Source organism: Haliotis asinina, chromosome 6, assembly GCF_037392515.1.
Source record: "Haliotis asinina isolate JCU_RB_2024 chromosome 6, JCU_Hal_asi_v2, whole genome shotgun sequence".
Classification (NCBI taxonomy): domain Eukaryota; kingdom Metazoa; phylum Mollusca; class Gastropoda; order Lepetellida; family Haliotidae; genus Haliotis; species Haliotis asinina.
The window spans coordinates 22651414-22673326 of NC_090285.1; the positions used below are offsets into that span (position 1 = coordinate 22651414).

At 41.3% G+C, this 21913-nt stretch overlaps 1 protein-coding gene across 1 annotated transcript; it reads right to left on the bottom strand.

Annotated features, from left to right (window-relative positions):
• Positions 1-2918: 2918 nt before the first annotated feature.
• LOC137287434 (organic cation transporter protein-like) lies at positions 2919-20172 on the bottom strand. The gene is made up of 10 exons (XM_067819704.1): positions 19521-20172; positions 12252-12474; positions 11451-11554; positions 10812-10966; positions 9937-10105; positions 8947-9174; positions 8262-8491; positions 7730-7911; positions 7009-7160; positions 2919-4706 (listed from the first exon to the last, which is right to left on the bottom strand). Exons 1-10 carry the CDS (start codon positions 19664-19666, stop codon positions 4589-4591), a joined length of 1707 nt encoding a protein of 568 aa, XP_067675805.1. The 5' UTR covers positions 19667-20172; the 3' UTR covers positions 2919-4588.
• Between the last annotated feature and the right edge of the window lie 1741 nt (positions 20173-21913).

A 21913-nucleotide genomic window follows, 5' to 3' on the forward strand; every position in this document is an offset into this window, starting at 1 on the left:
CGGAGAGTGTGGGTAGGAACCCCGGATTGGACTCAAATGAAAAAAGTATAAGAATTTGTACTTTACTGAGAAAGTGTTATCCCAAATATAACGTATGTTAGAAGGCCTAAGTCGTCAATGGCAAGACACAATCCTGTTCGCGATGAATAAATGTACGTAAACTCATTCTGACTGTAAGGTATGAGATTCTCCGAAAGGATGGCATTAGGCGTGCTGACAGGAGCCGTCAATTCAACATGTTTATGTGCACGTCATTTGTGTATACTGTGAAATAAACAAGAAAGCAGGCGAGTTACCGCTACAAATTCTGAGCAGGGATTTGGGCTTGGAATCGTGAAATCACGAGTTTTCGTGCTTCCGAAGACCCTAGCTCCCAAATACTGCTGAATCTATTAGCTTGACATTGCTAATACTCTTAACAGGAAACCATCATACTTACGGTGACAATTGTTGAATTCGCCCTGAATCTAACTTGGTGTGTTGACCTCGTTGCACCCCATTCCTATAATTTAGTTCTAAAACCCTGTTTGTGACAGTATACATACCTTGATGGCTGTTTTTAGCGTTACAAGTCCCTGTATTTTGTCTTTGAGAAAGCCGCTCACCTATGGTCGTGGACATTGAGAAGGTAAACATTGATCATCATCCGAGTTCCATGGGGAATAGCAGGGTGACACAACATTAAGTACACCCATTTCTGGTACCTGCCGCAGTCTCCAAGATGTTGTAAAATATCGTCGAAGTTGCCCATGTTCTCCGAAAGTGAGAGAAGGTAAGAAACTGGTTTATGAGATCACGATATGTAAATGTCCACAACACAGACGCATTTCACGTTATACTTTCGTTGCTGAGGTTATTCACACACTGGGTGAGATTCGTTATTAACTGAATGACATCGACCAGTACTACACACACTGACACAGTGATACCCACAGACGTTGCACCAAGACTGCAACCACTTCCTTGTGCCTTCACCAATATTAACATGGTACTTTCTTCTAACAATGTGGTTATTTGATTCGCAGTCATCACAATAATAGATCTACGGTTTTGAGATGACAACAGGAACACACTCTTCGCCTTCAGTTCGTTTCGAAAGGTATGTTCCTGAGATGCGAGCTGCAGTAAGCTTACATTTTCAGAAGCATAGTAATTTTGCCCATGCCAACAAGAATACGAAGAATTAACTGAATGTATTCTCTTCGAAGCTGTACTCGCTGATAATGACATGCAACGTGCCAATCACGGTATAACCAAACAATCCGTGCACAGCGTGCTGGTAACAAGATGCCCAGGTTCTGAACTGAGGTCCTGTATGGGTTATCTAATCGTTGTGTTGTGTATTTCAAACTTTCCTTTGGGGGTCATCAAAATTGATCTTCAGCACACTTTCTAGGACTTCGGTCCTGCACCGCAACGAAACACACGTGACTCATGTGGTCTCAGGCAAGTGAGCTTATTCAAAAGTGTTTCTGTTTACCAAGCAGTAAATGGGTACCTGGTGGGATAGGTCATATATTCGTCTTAACCTTGTAGCACCTCAGAAGTAGTTTGGGTTTACCAGGGTAATGATGTCATAACGCTTTGAGCATGCACTAGTGCGTGGATTCAGGCACTTCATACATGTCCATTATCAATGTTATTAAGTGATTGCTCAGTTCATGTTTTGATAGGGAGTAACGACGACAGCTTGACCTATTCTAGTTGTCCACGCCTTGGCGTCTACTTTGAGATCAAGCAAACCATTTCTATGTTCATGAAACAGCCACAAACGACTCTTGCTCAAAATGTTGTTTGATCACATACACGGACTACCAGACCTCAGTAAAGCTTCTAAGCTTTACAATTTTAGGGAGGCGGGTGGCCGGGTAGCCCAGTGGGTAAAAGCGTTCTCTCGTCATGCCCACATGGGTACGACGTGTGAAGCCCATTTCTCGTGTTCCTCGCCATGATATTGCTGGAATATTGCTTAATGTGGCGTAAATTCCCGCGTGGGAAACTGAACCCGGATCTTCGGCGTGACGACCAGCCACTGGGCTACCCCACCACCCCATTAGCTCCATTCAGTTATATGCACAGCAATATTCATAGACACATGCTACTGATCTCAAAGGGTAATCGTAAGTATGAACCTCGTCAAAGAACAGGTTTAAGCCTCTTGACCAGACCTTGCTGTTTCGAAGGGACAAATTCAGAATTGTCCGGCAATGTGAAACTGAAGAACCACTCGTACATAAGTAGGTAAAACCCGTGAAGGTCAGGTTTAGAGTTGATCTTCAATAATCGCTGTTTGTCGTAAGAGGTGATTAACTGCATCGGGTGGTCAGGCGCGCTGACTGGGTTGACATATGTCATCGATTTACAGTTTTACAGATCGATACTCATGGGGTTGATTACTGAATTATCAGGTCAAGAGTCTTGCGGCGTAAACCTAAACTCACTTAAAACGACAATCAGTAATGTGGCATCTATACTCACAGTTAAAAGTGGCGGTGGGGTAGATTAGTGGTCGTCACGCCAGGGTACAAAGTGTGATTACCCTGCTAAGATATTGCTGGAATATTGCTTGAAGTGGTGTTAAACCAAACACACTCACAATTCTATACGACCCGTGAAGGTCCGAGGTAGAATAGTTAGAACAGGCCTTCAGCCACCCGGGCTTGTCATAAAAGGAAAAAGTTTGTAGTATGAGGCAACTAAAGGGATCGGGTGGTAAGGCTCGCTGACTTGATTGACACATTGATCACTGGATTGCCTGATCACTCGATTATTTACAAACCAAACGCCATATAACTGAAATATTGTTGAGTGCGGCGTAAAACTAAACTCATCCACAATTATATGCAATGGCACATTTCAGTTGTTTCTCACGGCAAGCACCAGCTACTACTGTTCATTCACCAATACAAAACATCAGATTTACATACCATGAAGGTTTAATGAAACAAAATATACACAACCTTTCTCGAGATACACTCCTAAAACGAGACATGATTTACATTCTTCAAGAAAGAAAATATAAGGATTGGTAGAATTACTACTGTTGAACCTGTAAAAACATATTTGAGACAGAGTGAACATAAGATTTACTTTGGTCCTTCCTCGAACATAACAGTATGGGAATACCTTTAAAACCAAGCCCTTTCTAGCACGCACATACACGAAAGATAGAACTTTTTCACGCGCACTAACACATTTCACCTTCAAAAAAAAAGAAATTCCAGGTAATGGTTCAACAGATACTAGCAGAGGGATCGTTGATATATCTTACATTTTACCGGTCGTCGTTAATGCATATGTATGACAGCTATGTAAAATAACTAAATAATGCGGTATTACTAGAACCGTGGAATTATTTTGCCAATGCCTATATAGGCTTGACTCTTGTAGTCAGTCTTGCATTGTGATATTATTTCATGTAACAAACTGAATCAGACAGAACAAAAGACTTTGTAGCTTAACACGTTCCGCATCATCCCTACGTAGTAGTGTTTTCCTGTCTAACTTCAAGAACCTATCTACCTAACCTTTAAAACTTTCTATTCTAATGACCAGCCATAGGGACAAGGTCTATATGTTTAAGGGAGCGGACTATGTATATGAGTATAATACATAAATATTACATGATAGACTGCAATGCGACAAACCACGTCTTTTTTTCAGTGTTAATAAAGCATTAATTAAAAGTTCGTGGTTGTATCTTGTTCGCCATAGCGAATGCATCATGTAGTCTGACACTATTGTGTAACGTTTCATAAGCAGATAGACCTGAGTTGATTATATGCATAGCAGGTGCGAAGTGCTATATTAATGAAACGTGTATTCACCCAAAGTAGCCAAGTACAATGTATCGGAAAAATTTGTCCCAAAGACAATGAGGTATGTTTAAAAGATCTGATCAACGAATTACATTCGCTATGATCTTCGATATAATTCATGTGTGAAGTCATATGATGAAAACACCACAGCGTCCATACGTCATAATACACATTCTGGAAATCACAGCCACATGACCACATATTCTACCTGAGCATTGTCCAGTGTTAGAGATCACAGTTAAATACACTAGTCAGTGTTTCCAAGGGCATATTTGGAATGAATTGGTGTACCCTTAATTGTTGTGCCTTTTTTGTTTGCTGAATGCCATTTTGAAATTCAGAGTGCCCCTTTCCTGTGAGTCCACTTGTCCTTTCATAATCCTTGGCAGAACTATTGGTAATGGAGAACACAACAACTTTGCAGTTTCTGACAATATGCACAAGTAGAGATAATTGCGCAGATACTTCATGTCATATAACTGCTCCAATCGTTCGTATCAAAGCTGACTGAGGTTGACTGAGGCGAATCCTCCATCGAATAACGTTATGATGTGTCTTTGTCTCATAATAATTCAACTGTCTTGTGTCCAATGCCAATGCAGTGTAAATACATGAAGTGTACCACTGTTGTTTACCGTTTGGTAAAGGCGTGTTCACAGCTCGTTTGCCAGCACCACATTTCCAGGAGAGGCTGTTGTGAACGAAGCAGACGGCCATTAAAAAGCAACCGTTGTTCATCAGATAGGGTAATCCATCCACAGTTGACGTGATCACATTTGGACTGTAGGTGACGACGTAGTTCCATCCTTAGAGAGGAGAGGCCGGGTTGCACTACATGATTCTGGTCCGTCTTGGCCATCGTTCTTCAGGCGGGAATAAGGATTTTTCCTGAAAACAGATTATGAATGCCACCAGCATACTATGTACACTTGGAAAACCTTACAAGCAAGAAGACCTCATGTTGAGGTGTCAACACTATGTCAGGTTCAACGCTCAAAACACAAACTTTGCGATGAAGATGACGAATATTCATTGAAAACCCACCCGTACAAAATTGTTGCAACCAAGGGCACCCGTTGTTAGAGAGGCCTAAGCCGACGTGTTTTAGACACAAGAATAGGTATACCCGGTAATAACATGCACCATCTGATGATATACTACAACGACTTAATTCAAGTATTTAACATAGACTGGATAAAGTCCAGGGTATAATTCATGCACAGACTCCCCATTGTCCGAAATTCAATTTTTGTCTCGTTGATATGCTGCAGGGGTGAGGATGGGAGTGAGAGTTGGAGCGAGAGTTGTGGTGAGGGCAGTGTGGGGGTTAGTTTTAAGCCGCCTTTAGCAATATTCCAGCAACATCACGGTGGGGGACAAAAGGAATGGGCTTCACACGTACCCATGCAGAGAATCGAACCTGGGTCATCAGCGTGACGAAACAACGCTTTACTCACTAGGCAACCCCACCGCCCCTGAGGACAGCTCAATGATTATGTAATGACTATCAATAGAGGAAATGCACCAAAAGGCATCAGTGCTCTTGTACCCGCGATATTAAACCACCATTCATAAAATGACCCCAGATGTTAGCCATAAACAAGCACATGGCGTATTCCCTCGAAGTCACTGAAAATTGAGGTCTAAATCCTAAATCTTGTTGTATAGTTTAGGTTTCTGACATTATTCAGTGGCGGATCCGGGGGGACCGACCTCTCGACAGTCTGTTGTTAATTTGAAACAGATCACTGCTCACCTCTTTGTATGGATTTGTAGATCAAAGAGAGGCAGCGGTTAATGAACTATTTCTGTATCATATCTACTGTTCAGCATATGTGTGACCAACCCTTGAGACATCATAACGTCACTTTACTTCTCAATATGAGTCAGGTTACCATACCGGTAGCTGACCTCAGATAGATTTACTTCACTGGCAAACCGTGCCCTGCTACCTTATTTACATATCATAAACATTGTTTTGAAAAGAATGAATGTTTGAATCCATAGTTCAAACACGTTATGTTAAGTTTAATTCGATGGCATTCAACAATAACTATTTGATACAGCATCGGGGTGGGGGGATACTCTGTCCTCAGGGGCGGTGGGGTTGCCTACTGTGTAAAGCGTTGGTTCGTCACGCTGATGACCCGGGTTCGATTCTCTACATGGGTACGTGTGAGACCCATTCCTTTTGTCCCCCGCCGTGATGTTGCTGGAATATTACTAAAGGCGGCTTAAAACTAAACCCACTCATCCCTCTGCCCTCACCACAACTCTCGCTCAACAAGCCCGAGACTCGGTTCTATCCCTCTTGTGGGTGTACTGTATAACGCCCATTTCTGATGTCCCCGCCATGATATTGATGGAATATTACTAAAAGCGGGATAAAGACGTACTGACACACTCGCTAACTTTATCCCACGTCTCAGCGTAAATATGACCATACTCATACAACATCAATTCAGTACATTGCTACAGACCCCTCTAGACTGTAGAAACTGTTATGAACGAAATCTGTTTGTGGAATATTCGTAAAGCTTTGTCGAAGCCTCATGTATGAGGCATTTGTTCATTTTCAGTTTAGATTTGAAGCTGTTGTAATGTGTATTCGCCCGTGAGCTCCGCGTGGCGCTACTTCCGATATTTGGTTGTTCCTGCCTCCTTGCGCGCGCAAGTTGCGAAATGCGAGACTGGACCCAGCTTACTTCCGGTACCAGAATTCCAGTGACAAGCATAATAAATTTAAGAAAGAGTCCTGCTTCCAAACTGCGCGACCGCCAAATATGACTTTACTAGACCGGACCAAGTAGTACAACCATGCTTAGCTGTCACAGTTGTTGACAGTCGTAATGGTTGGCTAATTAGGAGATGGTCGTAAATATGTTACCGGTTCCTTACTGTCATCTGACAACCATTCGAAATGGCATGACACGTTGTCACCAGAAGTACTCGCGAAGTGGGGTGACCTAGTTACGGGCCCAGCATCATGAAGATAAAAACACATGACAAGAGTATCGATTTGCTAATTGCAAATTGGTGCGTGACAAATAGTCAAATAATATCATTATATTAATGATATTGTGATACTTTAATTGATATCATATGATCCCGTCCCAATCACATGTATTCGATCCCTGCTGTCACCCACGTGTTATTACCGGAGATATGATTGATATATTTATTCACCAACCTGCTAAAGTTCTTGGCATCTTCAATAGTCTCTGGCAGATCTCTGTTTAGAGTTTCTGGTAGAGCAAGATCGAGGAGACCCGCTATAACAGACAGAACCCCGAACAGGAGAAGAGGCAGCGCCCGCCCCCACTTGCCCTCCACCTCTTTGCCCTGGAAGGTAAGCCATGATGATGAAGGATTATGTCTGGATTAACGGGTTCCTTGCACAAGGAAACTGCGATAGAAATATCAATTTACAAAACGTTCGTAAACACACTCACAAAACCTTCTATCAGGACTGTACTCATCCTACTGATTTTCTCTTCGAATGCAATGTTCCGAGAGTAACATTCACGAAGATACATCGTCTGGATGGGGTATCATGTGAACATTACTTCAAACAGAATACAGCTATGAAGATCGGGGACGGAAGCAGTCTCCAGTATCATATGCTTGTCGTAAGAGGCGACTAACAGATCGGGTGGTCAAGCTTGCTGATTTAGTTCATACCAGCCATCGTTTTTCAAATGCTCAGACTGATGCTGATGAGGTCAATTATTGGATTGTCTGGTTGAAACTAGATTATTTATAGATCAAAGTGATAAAACAGCAGTATTTCTTAGCGCGGCTTTAAACATCAAACATACAACTGAATGCTTGTTTTGGGGATAAGAGCAGGATGTGATGTGTTGATCTCAAACATAGAACATGTTTACTCACTCATGCATGTACTAACTTACCAGGTCTATGAAGTAAGGGGCCACCATGCCGCCTATCCTGGCAAAAGACGAGCTCAGCCCAAGTGCTGAACTCCGTACAACAGTAGGGAAGATCTCCGTTGAGTACACATACACCACACTAAATGCGCCCGCGACACACAACTTCCCAATCATTGACAGTGTGACTGTGCTCCACTGGTTGGCTGTGAAAACAAAAACGAGTGAATATGTAAAATCGATATTTTGCTAAAAGTGCAAAACTATGCTACTGTATCTGAAATATTGTTTGTAGAGGACCTGTAAGTGGGTCTCGGCACTTCGCGAGACCTTAATACTTCCGGTGACAAGGAACGTTTCATACCTTTTCAAATGGTCTCATGATGGTCAGTCCTAGCAGGAATAACAAATTTCTTATGTAGCCATCCCCAAATTACCCAGCTATTACGACTGTAAATATAAAGGTCAACAAACATCAGGCTTACATACGTAGCCATATTACGTAGCCATATTCCGTAGCCTTAACCAAATGAAACACAAGAATCATATGTCATACCATCGTCCACATATAAAATAGTGACGACTGAAAGCATACAGGCAGCGCCCCCTAGCGTCATGAAGGCACACAGCAGTGCTTTTCTCCCGAGTCTGTCCAAGAGAAGCAGACAGAGGATGTTAGCTGGGTACTCCACTAGACAGGCCAACATGGAGTTGAGGTGCAGACTGCCGGCACCGAGGTTGTCAGTGTTGGACGATAGGCCGAAGTAGGCAAGACTCACTGTCATCCTGAAACAAACCATGACCCAACAAACTGTCAATTGTTTGTTTCTGTCTTTGTCTGTTAACAACGCACTCCAGTGCATGAGGGTGGTTTGTGAGGGATTATCTGGGCAGAACATCATGAGCATCGATCTTAGCAATTGGCATGCGATGACAAGCATGGAAACAAGTCATCGTTCGCAGAGAGTAGTGCCCCGAATCTTAACCAGCCATAAGGGAATGGGATCGGACCAAAGCCTTTAATGCCATTGATTGTGGGCGTCACAAAGATCAGCATCACATCGGGATTTCCTCCCATAATTATCTGACATGCCTTGGTATAACTAGAATACTGAACTCACTCGTAGAATCTGAAGTTTCGCCCACTTTACCAGGAGCTTTAATATACTACGGTGCCAAATTTTCATATGAAGAGGTGTTCATCCAAACTAACCAATACTGAAAATTATGCAATTTCTTACCAGGAATAAAACAGAACGACTGTTCTGAAGAATAAAGTCCTGTGTGTGAATAACTGGACGATGCTGGTCTTTGGCATTTTCAGTTTGGCATCCATGTCTTCTTTTTCAAACTGCATGGCACTGTCGGGGATTGTGACCTTGTTGACACGTGCAGCGTGACGTATGATAATTTCCGCCTCCTCCAACCGGAAGACGTTGAGCAGCCATCTTGGCGACTCTGGAATAATCCTGATCGAAGTAGAGATATTAGGTTCACATTAGGGATTATCAACTTTGCATTTACAATTTAATACCGAAACCATTCACTTATGTTAAAACAATTTAAATTACCCAAATGAACAATAGGCGTTGATAAACAAGTAAAACACAGAACACAAAAAGACAAGTTTTGGCTGAAAGTGTTTTGCAACATTGTTCACTTGGACTCGCGTCCTTGCTTTCGCCAAGTCTTCAAAGGTTACAGGACCCAAAATGCCTTCTTGTCACCAATACCACATAGCCACAAGTGACTAGTGATCTTGGGGCCAAAAGCTAAGCCACAACATTTGTAGGTAAATGGTTTAGGTATAAGATCTACATTGCGTTGGCTTTGTCAATTTGAAAACCAGAAGTTTTGTTATAACTGAAATCATGTCATGGGGCATTAACATCCTTTATTACATTTGAATGTTAAACCGACCTACCACCAGTATATAAATCAGGCTAAATGACAATCTAGTAGCAGCTAATCAGGTAATACCACGATTTTTGTCTGAAAGCTCATTACTACCTCATTCAGATCATCCTTTTCACCGCCTTGGTGTTTAAAGGACGTCAAGTCACATCACGTGATGGCAACTGAAATCCCTTGCATAGAGGTTCTTACTTTAGGGCACTCACACATTTCCTATACTTGAAGCCTTGGTATAACTGAAATTACGATCATGCGGCATTAAGGTAAGGCACTTGAAGCAATCTGTCTTATTACATTTGAATAGGAAACCGACCTACCACCAGTATATCAGGAAGACTGCTACAGGTGTCGCCATGACCAGCTCCAGGGTGTGCCAGTCTCGGATGAAGAAGGCGACTCCCGTCAAGAAGAGGTAGCCACTGGTGAAGAAAAAGCTGCTGATGATGCCGGCCCATACTCGTTTGGAAGGACCAACAAATTCCATCCCTACAAAGTAAACAGACGTAGTTGTTAATGTCCAACATAGATTTCCCTGTTTGGGCGGTGAGGTAGTCAAATGGCTATAGCGTTCGTTAGTCACACCGAGTTCGATTGCCCGCACGGATATAATGTGTGAAGCTCATTAAAACTGTCCCCACCCCTACCCTCACCCACCCCACAATAACACACACACACGCGCGCACGCACGCACGCATGCATGCACACGAGAGATGATCTTGCTGGTATATTGCTAAAAGCGGCGTGAGACGTACACAGGCGAAGGTGAAGGACTTGACCAACAAAATTCATAGATACAAAATGTATAAGGCCAGATATATGGCGGCCGTCTGGAAATATTCCAGTCTGGACCAGACAATCCAGTGATAACCAACATGAGCATCGGTCTACGCAATTAGGAACCGATGACATGTGTCAACCAAGTGAGCGAAACTGACCAACAGATCCCGTTAGTCGTCCATTACGACAAGCTACCCCGGACCTTCACAGGTTGGAACATTCGCTCCGCGGTGAAAACATTGTAGATTAAGTTACATTGACATCATCACAATAATTTAATAAACGGATGACATGTGTAAACCAAGTCAGCGAGTTTCTCCACCCGTCAGTCGCCTCTTACGACAAGCATGTTTAACTAAAGATCAATTCTAACCCCGATCGTCACGGGGTGCAAGCACCGGCAAGTAAAACACACCAATCACGAAGCAGGTTGTGAACATTCCCGCAGTACTGGCGCCGTTGATGAAGCGGATTACAACAAAGAGGGCGTAGCTGTTAGCCCAGTTCAACGCAAGGCCACCAGCAAACAGAATCACAATAGACAGGAACAGCGCTTTCCGGCGTCCGAATCTGAGAACAGAGGATGTCTGACAGTCATGAACTAATGCAGTCGATAGTGTCTATATTTATGCGAGGAGGGAAACACCACCTGCTTTCTATTTCCATTCCTTTACCAAAACCATGTGGCCAATTGCCGAAATAAATCTAATGTATATCAAGTGTCAAAATAAGATGAAATAGATGTTCCTCTTTCTGGTCGATGGGCTACAATAACGAAGTCAGTAATGAATTTAAAAGTTGTTTAACGGTAAATAGGTTAGGAAAAATCCAAAATAAATCTACTTCGCAAGTACATTCAAATTTATTTCAGTCACATATTTTGAACCAGGGGCAATTACTGATGTGGCCTGTCGGGTTCGTTTGCCAGTGTGCAGGGCATTAAATGTTATATTAAATGAATTCATTCATGTCTCTAAATTTGTCATGTGTCGGAAACAGAAGTCACATATTGTCATGTCGGAATAATTTACCTGTGAAACTAAGCGTTAATTACCTGTCTCCCAAGGCACCGAATATAAATGCCCCCGCAAAATATCCCCCCATGAAGATCATCTGTGCGTTGGAAGGCTGCAGTTCATTCTTGCAGACCATGTTCAGCTGTATGGAAACAACGATGAGGGGTTATATTCATTTAGCGTTGTTTCATGTTTTGTATGCTTAACAACCCACTCAGCGCGTTCCAGCTTTCTGGCTGCGGTCGGTACATCGGCACATAATAAAGTCTGGACCAGACAATTCGGTGATAAACAGCATGAGCATCGATCTACGGAATTTGGGATACGATGACATGTGTCAACCAAGTCAGTGAGTCTGAACACCCGATCCTGTTAGTCGCCTCTTACGACAAGCATGGGTTGATGTAGTTCAATACAAAGAGAGAAAATAAGAAGTAAATTCAGCTTTTAGCCAAATTTCAGCAGTATTCAAGCACAGTTACTGGTGAATGGCGAATCTAGGTTAGGCAAACCAATGGTTGGCAGAGATCTGCACAGTTGGTCACAAAGGTCACACCCAGACAGGGCCTCGTTTCACAAAGCTATCGTGCTACGACTGCCGTAAGTCTTCTTCTGTAAGTGTTACAGAAGAAGATTTATGACAGTTGTAGCGCTACGATAGCCTCGTGAAAAGGGGCCCTGGTCACAGATCGTAATCATCGACCTTGTCAGGTTGGGTTCAAGACCAGCATCAGTATTACAGGAAGACCTTATCCCATTACGCAAATCCTCCAGCTCTGTAACGAGGCGAACGTAACTTGGTTGTAGCTTGGAGCGTCACGGTCATATGCAGAGCTTACCTCCGTGGCGGCGGTTGACTGGAACTCGGACTTATCGTACACCCATTTGTTGCATCCTATGATGGTCCTGTTGATGGAGCCAGGACTGGAGAAGTACAAGTGACACTGGTCGTACTGGAGCTTCCCGTCACGTTCCACAAAGGGTATGGTCTTGTTGATGAGCTCGGCGTGGTACTTTGACTGGACGGCGTAAGTGTCGTTGTTGTAGCCGGGGATCGCGCATCTGAAACAATTATGGTATCACTCAACTTATCGTTCATATTCATGGGATAAATGAAACCCTCTAAATCAACAGAAACCTTTCGAACCTAAAGTTCGAACATGTCATCAAGGGAGAGTTTGTTAGCTTTACACAGTTGCCGAGACTGAAGTTCGAACATTTGAGCATGGGGGACTTTGTTGGGTTGACACGGTTTTCGATACTAAGGTTCGAACATTGGATCAAGACTAAGGTGTTTGGTTTTGACACCTGAAGTTCGACATTTTGATCAAAAGTGATGGAATAGCTTTCCGAACATTGGATGAAGAATTTATTGGGTTTGACACTGTTTTCGAACGTTCAGTTCGAACATTGGATCAAGAATTTATTGAGTGGACAACCTCGAACCTTCAGTTCGAACATTTAAACGAGAAAGGGATGGTTGGGTTTAATACAAGTTTGGAACCTGAGATTTGAAATTCGAACTTTGGGTACCGATACTTATCTCTTCGTCACTAATCGCAGCGCCTTAAACGAATTGTGTCGACAGAAACATGTCTTCTCCGAACCTAAATTAATGACTCGCGCTTCTGAGTCGTGAATCAACTGAAATGAGTGTTTTACGTTGCTCTTAGCTATATTCCAGCAAGCAACATGACATGGACATCGGAAATGGACTTCTATTTCCGCATGTCGGATATCGAGTCTTCGGGATTACAGTGGAACAATTTAGCTAGTACACTACCTCATTGTCGCATAACTAGGGGCGGTGGGGTACATTAGTGCTTAAAGCGTTCGCTCGTCTCGCCGAAGACCCGGTTTCGATTCCCTCCATGGGTACTGTGTGTGAAGCCCATTTCTGGTGTCCTCCGCCGTGATATTGCAGTAATATTACTAAAGTCGGCGTAGCATTCAAGTCACTCACAAAAATCGAAAAATGTATATCTGGGAAGGTAAACTTACGTTTCATGCCATTTCAGGAGAATGTTATAAGTAAGTTAGTTGTGATATTTAAAGTTCCTGCACTAGTCTTGCCTCTACAAGGAGTTACTAAACTGATGTGTTTTGTATCACTGGCACAAAGGCAACGGATGACCACCTTCTCACTTGTGGATGTCTCATAGGTAAGCAAGATAAGATCCATAAGCAAATGTATGCATGACAGTGAGGTTATGTGGAGCTAACACTTTTTCCATCAATACATCTAATCGATTCTAATCTTTCATGTAATTAAAGGTCAAACTCCTAGTTAGTTAGTTAGTTAGTTAGTTAGTTAGTTAGTTAGTTAGTTGTCCCCATCGAGCAACTTCCACGTCTATTGTGGGAAGCATGTCCATAGTGTGAATAGTAATGTGAATGTGGTGACGTTACGTTGTTTGTAACATCATGATGACAGAGATTTGAAGCAGCAGCATTTAATTCCAAAACAATACGAATTTAACTTTCATTGGCCATGCTGAAATATCAACTGTTCTCTCAAGAACGTCTTATTGATACCGAGGCCCAGTAAGGGTACCTCGAACGGTGATGAAGTCCAACTTACAACGTAAGGAAATGCGTCCCCACACCATTACTGAACCTTCGCCAAAAGGAACCGTCTCCTGGATGTGTCGTGGAACCATAGTGCACTTAACTCGTCTTCTGGTCCTGCATTGATTTTCACGTTTAAACCTCGTGCGGCGCACTGGGCTATTGGGCTATTGTCTTCTTTCTTAATTTTCCGATTTACAGGTCTTAGAAATTGGTGTTGCTCAATTAATTTCCAACTGTATAGTTAGCCACAGCTAACATGCACAGGTGGACTGCAACAAGAAATATGTTTGACTCCGGAATGCAGCTGTTGCATAATAACAACTAATTACTTGTATTCACCCATACGTGTCTGCGCATTAAATGCCTTTAGACATGAGACCTACGCCTTTGTTATACTAATTACTTATGTCGCAGAAAATTTATTTATCTCACGCAAATCTGGGCTCTTATGAAAATAACAATACATATTCGTTAAGGTCACAAAAATAGGTCTGAATACGTCGTTATCAGTTACAGACACGGGATGTTACAAATTGTGCATTTGTGCGTGCACTGGAGGTTTGCCGCTAAGGCATTTCAAGCTCTTTTTCTTTTGGGGTTCTGGAAGAATTGCCATTCATGCCCCATCAGGGGCTTGTCCTGTCAGCCAGAACGGTCAAGCCTCATTTACTGCCGAGTAACGAAACTGTGTTTGATGGTGGCTAAATACAAACATAAAACTGTTTTGGAATAAAGTATAAGGTATTTATTACAGGTACCATTCGTGTTTTGTTGCCTGTTTTCAATCTGGTAATGTTTCCATGATATTTTGGAATTATTGAAACAAGTCCAATTGAGGTTTGTAAACTACCTCTTGCCCTGTAGCTTTTGTTGATAGAATCCGCAGTGTGTGCCTAGTAAAGCAGGGTATGGAAATATGTTTCAGGGCACATCTGTGCCATCCAGTTAACGCTGGAAACATAACCGATAGATGCACGCATAGATGTAACGGAATCTGTTTATAGGCAGTACTCAAAAACATTTTGACTGCAATGAGAAATAAAACTGTTTTCGCAAAACGTAGAGACTAACTATTTTCTCTCAGATACTTCGGAAACAGGGTTGTTTCCACTGAGGTTCGAATAACTGTTTGGACACAAATCCTACTGTTACAATCACTACATGAAATACACGTGTATTTTATTAAATTAATATAGTGGTAGGATTTTATTTCTTCGCCGATTTTGTTCAAATTTGAAACTGATGTTAATCATAAGATATAAAAACAACATTTGATTGCCAAGATGTAGATTTATTTATTGTCTGTTTATTTTTAGAAATTATTGTCTACACAGTGGTTGTATCCCCAGTGGCTGTTTCTATGGCATGCGTTAGATAATGGTATTCCGTTTCCATTAAGAGGAAGGGAAATGGGTGTCTACCCATACAAAAACACACCCAAAATATAATTACCTGAGGTATACAAAGTCCATATGGACGAAGATTATTTTTCACACATACATGAACCAACCAATGACTAATAGCAGAGAATATTCCTAGATAACTTCTATATAGGTTGGTGCATATAAGTACGTGTACATGTAACATCTGCATATAACGATTGTATCACATGTTGCCGAGTTGTTCTTCCAGTACTCAACATTCAAATTACACACACAATGGTCCCTGGGCATGGGGGCGATACAAAATATGGACTCGAACGTTTTCGTATTGTGTGTGTCATGCATAGGCTATTGAAATGTCTGGGGCAAAATGACGTGTTCATCAGAATATATGCGAGATATTTACGAGACAGCAACACTCCGGGATATGATGTTTAAAATCACTGAAGTTAAGACATGCTTCATTGACAACAGCGTCTTTAGAAACAGCTTTGGTATAGAGCGCTCGACCGAACCGCCCGTGTATATTATGCTTACAATGGCTAAATCCCTCACATCTATTCAGTGGAGTGCGAACCTTTACAGAGCGAAAGCCAGGCTCGCTTGGTTAGGAATAGAGACAGACATGTATTTTATTCAAGTCTCACCTCATACAAATAAAATATAAACATTTATGATATGATACACAAAAATACAAATAAAATAAGGTCACATGATAATGTGCATATGATGAGCTAGCTACCCCCCTACGGGTTATCAGAGACTATAAAACGTAAAACGATGCACATAAAATATGCAATAAATATATACACATTAGTAACAGGGAAAATACCTATAAAAGCTTAAAGGGAATATAGAGGTAAGTTTTGAAAATCTAATTCATCGATGCAGGTTTGGGCAGTAATTCTAAAATAATATGGGCATGACATAATAAAGTTAACTGACAAACACCAGACAAATTAACAATACAGTGGTTGGTGAACCGTCCAAATTACTACGCTGTGTTGTGATTCGGCGATACAGTGAATGTGACCAGTTCAGACTCATTTGTCACATAAGCCTTCCCACACGAGAAACGCCTATCTACATTTTTAGTGGCATGTTTAGATGTTGGTAAAGCAGATAAGGACAAACTTTATGGATGGGCAACTTCTATATTCGGGTGAAGCGACGTTTCGATACCGGTTCTTGCTTGACAACGATACAAGAATCTGTATCGAAACTTCGCTTCACCTGAATAAAGAAATTGTTCATGTATAAAGTTTGTCCTTATCAGCTTTGGTCATCCATAACGCTTGTCCTTATCAGCTTTGGTCATCCATAACGCTTGTCCTTATCAGCTTTGGTCATCCATAACGCTTGTCCTTTGACGATATGTGATGGCAACCTCACCACGTAGCGACAGGTTGATATAACAAACCAAGACGTCAGTTCGGTGAATATCACATGTCCAAGGTCGATCGGCCTCACTAGAGGGCAATTATTGCATGATGTTGAGCGGTAGTAGTTCATGCATGTTGTAACATGTAACGCTTACAGTGACAAGGTGAATTACTTGTCTTTTATCGGATCGACATGAATCAGGTTATCTTGACAGAAAGCTCATGGGATAGGTTTGTTGCATTAATAACAATACATGACTAATCACACATGAATTTATCCGATTTAAGACCAATGTAAGACCACTTGACGAGAGAGTGAGTGAGTTTAGTTTTACGCCGCTTTCAGCAATATTCCAGCCATATCACTGCGGGGGACCCCAGAAATGGGCTTCACACATTGTACCCATGTGAGGAATATCACCCGTGTCTTCGGCATGACGAGTGAACGCCTTAACCACTAGGCTACCTAAATGCCCCACACACCGAAAAATAGCTTTCGCTGTAATAATAACCGAGCTGTTCATCCATATATTGTTAGCCTTCCTTCCTGGTATTCCGGTTACGTCTAGGAGTGTTAGTTTCACATGGCAAGCCGAAAGTGGTGCAGATCGTTTACCTACAGTTTACAACTTTTGTGAAACCCCCCAATACAAGAATGGTGCTGACTTGAAATATTAACGTGGCAATCCGGTTCCACCGTACCAATGTCCGGAATCAAACACCGTCCAACCTGTTATTACATTGCAACATTTGAACATATGTTGATGGAAAAAAGTGTTTTTACTTCATTAACCCGGGTCTTCAGTGTGACGACCAACCCACCTTTAGCACTAGGTTACCACAACCGTCCTCTAACCGAAGGACCTATAGTCGCTGTTACCGTGCAGGAGAGCTTAATGTGGGATCTATTTAAGAATAAGCGTCGGGGATTACACAACAAGAACGGAGACGGGAAATATTTGCCGACACGAATGTCACGCGTCCGGAACAGGATTTTATTATAATTCTGAAATATCTACACCGATATATCATTAGACACGTAGTGTAGGCTTGTCAGGAATTATTTCCTTCGCAAATATGAACAGAGGGGGAAAAGAAACTAACAAAATTTGCACGTGGTTGGGTTTTATGTTTTAATATTCTCGGTCACTTGGTGAGGTGGGGTGGGCTGAACCCCCAAACCCCAAAGAATATATTTATACTAAAGTTTGCAATCCTTGAACTAGTGAAGATGGCCTCGGCTCCTGATATTGAGCATTATTCTACGCTTCATATCGACCATAACTTTGTAAACCTATTTCATATAACGTCCGCATCCGAGTTAAAAAACGACGTCTGCATCAGTAATATACAATACATGTGCTGACTGACATCTGTCGCCATCAGCTTGTAATCGCTCAGGTGTAACGGAAATGTGCTATAGTGATTGAGAAGGTGATCTCAGTGAAAGTTAGCTGGTACATATTGGACATAGCATAGCGAGCATAACGATGATTAAATTACATTTGTAGGGCCATTCTATTGTTTTTGCACTTCATTATTTTTAAGGAATGGAGAGTTGCTCAAGCAACGGAGCGCAGGTGTTTCAGTGCTCGTTTGGCATGCTGTGTTATGTAAAGAGGAATCACTGATTTGTATTTAAACATGCCTACGTTTTTACATGTCTTTTTTTTACATGTATCGAGACACGTTTTACCACGTCACATAACATATATTTTAATTAGGGGAAAGTCCTCACTGACCTGACTGAGCGAATGCTGATACCCTTTATCTTTCGGGATTCAGCATGCGGATGAGTTCAAGGAAGGGATTTGCGTGAGAGGTTAAGTGTGCACACAAGAACACTGGTCATAATATTATTTTTCCTAAAGAATTCACACTGTTTGCAAACCCAACTTGTTTTGTGAAATACATACAGAATTAATCCCATCCCTTGATTAAAGTTATAAATTTATTTTATTTTAATCAACGAGTATTGATACTTTAAAATCAGGAAACACAAGGATCATGTTTTCTTTATCATCCAAAATCATTCTTCATCAGTTGTCATTAAAAGAATGAATTTATCTCAACACAAAACTGTAATTCTACCATGACTTTAGTAAATACTGGATTGTGATTGGTTAATCAGAGTCATTCATAGGTATATAATTAGGAGATAAACATACAGTGTTGGAAAATCAGACGTATATAACGAGATTATGATAGCTCTAAATCTGATTTAAAACCGTAACGTGAGGTTTTAAATAGAGAACTTAGAGCTATTATAATGATATTATAAATGAAATTTAGAGCTATTACAATTTCGTTATACTAGTATACCTCTGATTTTCCAACACAGTATGTTTATCTCCTAATTATAGGCTTCTTGAGCAGTGATCTCAGTGAGGTCACAGCACTGTGGCGTCATGGCACTGTGGTGACATCAACTTTGTGACGTCATAGCACTGTCAGCTGTAATCTTAGCTATGTCAAATCATTGTGAGCTCATTAACTGAAGTTTTTAAACCATTGTGACAATACAGTTGTTGATCTCGCACAAGCTAAGTGGGTGGCAGGTTTTCATGATAAAAAATATACTGTTTGCAGTATGCAGACACGCGCATGCACGTACGCACGCACGCATACGCATACACCCACCATTCTCCAAAGTAATGATCCCGAGCTTGACACAAATACAATATGAAGTACGTATAAACTGATACTGTCAAACGAATACAAGGTGGAATTCACTGTTACAAACATACACAATTACACTGAGAAAACCCCTTACCTGTGATCGGGGACATTGAGAAGGTAAACATTGATCATCATCCGGACTCCATGGGGAATAGCCGGGAGGCACAACAGAAAATATACCCATTTCTGATACCTGCCGAACTCCCCTAGATGTCGTAAAATATCGTCGAAGTTCGCCATGTTTTCCGAAAACGAAGACAGAAAAACACTGTTATCTATTCCCGCCCGGTATGTTAACGCTCAGTCTCACGCGATAGAGGCATATCAGGCCACATTCATTACAGCACGAAGTCAATGACTGACTAGCAGAGATCCACTGAAACACTAAGACAGTCTCATCAAGAGTACCTCCTAAATTTACCAGCAAACGCAGTACGTTTCCCCTCCATAGGTCAAAGGTTCAACTTCACACAACAACGACACGGTCCGTTGAAGATGAAGCCAAAGCGTTTAGCTACTCACGTCGGTATTTCTCACACGCCACCTCTCCGTAATCGATGTTTATAATGCTGAATATTTATAGCCCCAGCAACAGAATCTACAGTGATTCCGTATTCAGCAGATACAGTAAATCCAAAAGGCGTGGAATAAGCACATGTGTCTGTGTTTCGGTTACGGAACGACAGTGATACTTTCTCGGCTGATTACAACGAGTCTGTTGTCGTCTGCTCGGGTCACGTGACTTCCGCGAATATTAGTGTTTGAAAATGAACGTCAGCTATCTCCGTAATGATTGCTATTTTTAGAATTATAAATATGCAGTTGAATTAGAATGTCTCAGGAGGTTAAAACTTTTCCGACACGTTATCTTGCGAGTCGATGTTCAGGTTACTTATCTCGTGACAAGGGGTTGCGTCGATTTTGTGACGGGGGTGCTTTCCTCTCCACAATTTTAAAGTACTCATCTGACAGTTGGTCAAAATCCGATTGCTAAAATCAGTCCCAGCGCTAGCATAAACAATCTTTCATTTATAAGTAAACTCAAACGCGATGATGCATCACAATGTATTTGTTAATCATTTAAATTAATATACAATGATATACAATATTACTTCCCGTAATTATTCACCAGCGCTGACCTCATTCACTGAGAACTTTTCTGCAGTAGTATACAGTAAAATACTGCTCACTCAAATACGAGTACTTCTATGTCACTGTCCATTTTTTCAGAAAAACAACCAAACAAAAAATATTTTTAAAAATTAAGCCCTAGATTTTAATGAAAAATTCTTACCGTAGTGACGGACAAGTACAAACTAATTTTCATACTTTTCGTCTCAGGTGTACATCAAGGAGAAAGCATGACACCCTTTCATTTTCATTTAGGAAAGTCACTTGTCAGCAAACGGTGTGAAATGTCAATACAATGAACTGACAATAAACGTATACCGTGAAAAAGTTAAGCGCCACCCAGTATCTTTTCCAAAAAAAAGGTTGGCACATAGGAAATCTGTCAGAAGAAAAACGAGCTATCATAATTTGGTTTAGTACTTTTAGTTTAAAAACAAAGCCATAATGGAAATTATCTTTTACTTTCAACAGGATGCATACGCTTTTGGAAAACATGCATGTTGTTTTCCTCAAAAAGGTTAGTGAAAATCAGGAATAACTGTTGTATGGTCACAGGATTGTCACTTTTAACAAGTGAAACCTGAAGTTTAATAGTCTTGTATAAGCACAACAGGCCTAGGAATAGATATTTTGATTCAAAAAGCATTGTCATCATTTCCTTTGTTTGTAAATACAAATGATTATGGCATCCCTAAATCAGTTACCAGATGAACCTTCTCTAAATATGGATTGGTCTTCCCAATTAGTTCAGTTTAACATTTCCACAGCTTCACATCTTGGTTTTGAAATCAAGGAGAAAGCATGATTAAAAACTTTAACTTTTTATTCTCGGTATATTTCTTGATCAAATTCCAAGCTTTATTGTTTTCACATGGCACAGCTGTCGTGTACCCTTCTTCCTTTCAGTTCAGGTTGGGAGTCGTGCCAACCACACTAAAATCACCCTTTTTCTTTGGAACAGAAATATTTTTGAAAGAGTAGTAACTTGTATAAAGTTTGGATGTACTGAAAAGGATAGGATGTACACGAAAACGAATTTTCGGGATTATAGAACAAATGAACACTTACCTAAATCTAAAGAATGTTCTTACTGTAAATGTCGAATAATATCAGTTGACGTTCATGCTTGCATTGACGTTAATGTTAGCGTCATTGTATTGGAGGGAAACACGTGCGCATATACACACAGACGCTTGCATTTCACCTGTACCGCCACCATCATCCAGTGAAGGTAGACCTGTGTGAGATGGAGGTGGGGTCTGGGGGTCTCTTTGTATTTATCAAAGCTTCACACAATATTTATTCACCATGATGTCTAAAATGCAGTCGGAAGTGGGCGCTTGGTCGAGGACCACA

Bases quoted from the DNA above. Each gene is read 5' to 3' on its own strand.
- LOC137287434 (XM_067819704.1), bottom strand. From the start codon at position 19,666: ATGGCGAACTTCGACGATATTTTACGACATCTAGGGGAGTTCGGCAGG. The intron at 9,175-9,936 runs GTAGGTCGGTTT...TACTTCGATCAG, and splicing joins GTCTTCCTGATATACTGGTG to GATTATTCCAGAGTCGCCAA. The intron at 4,707-7,008 runs GTTGGTGAATAA...ATCTGTTTTCAG, and splicing joins GATGCCAAGAACTTTAGCAG to GAAAAATCCTTATTCCCGCC.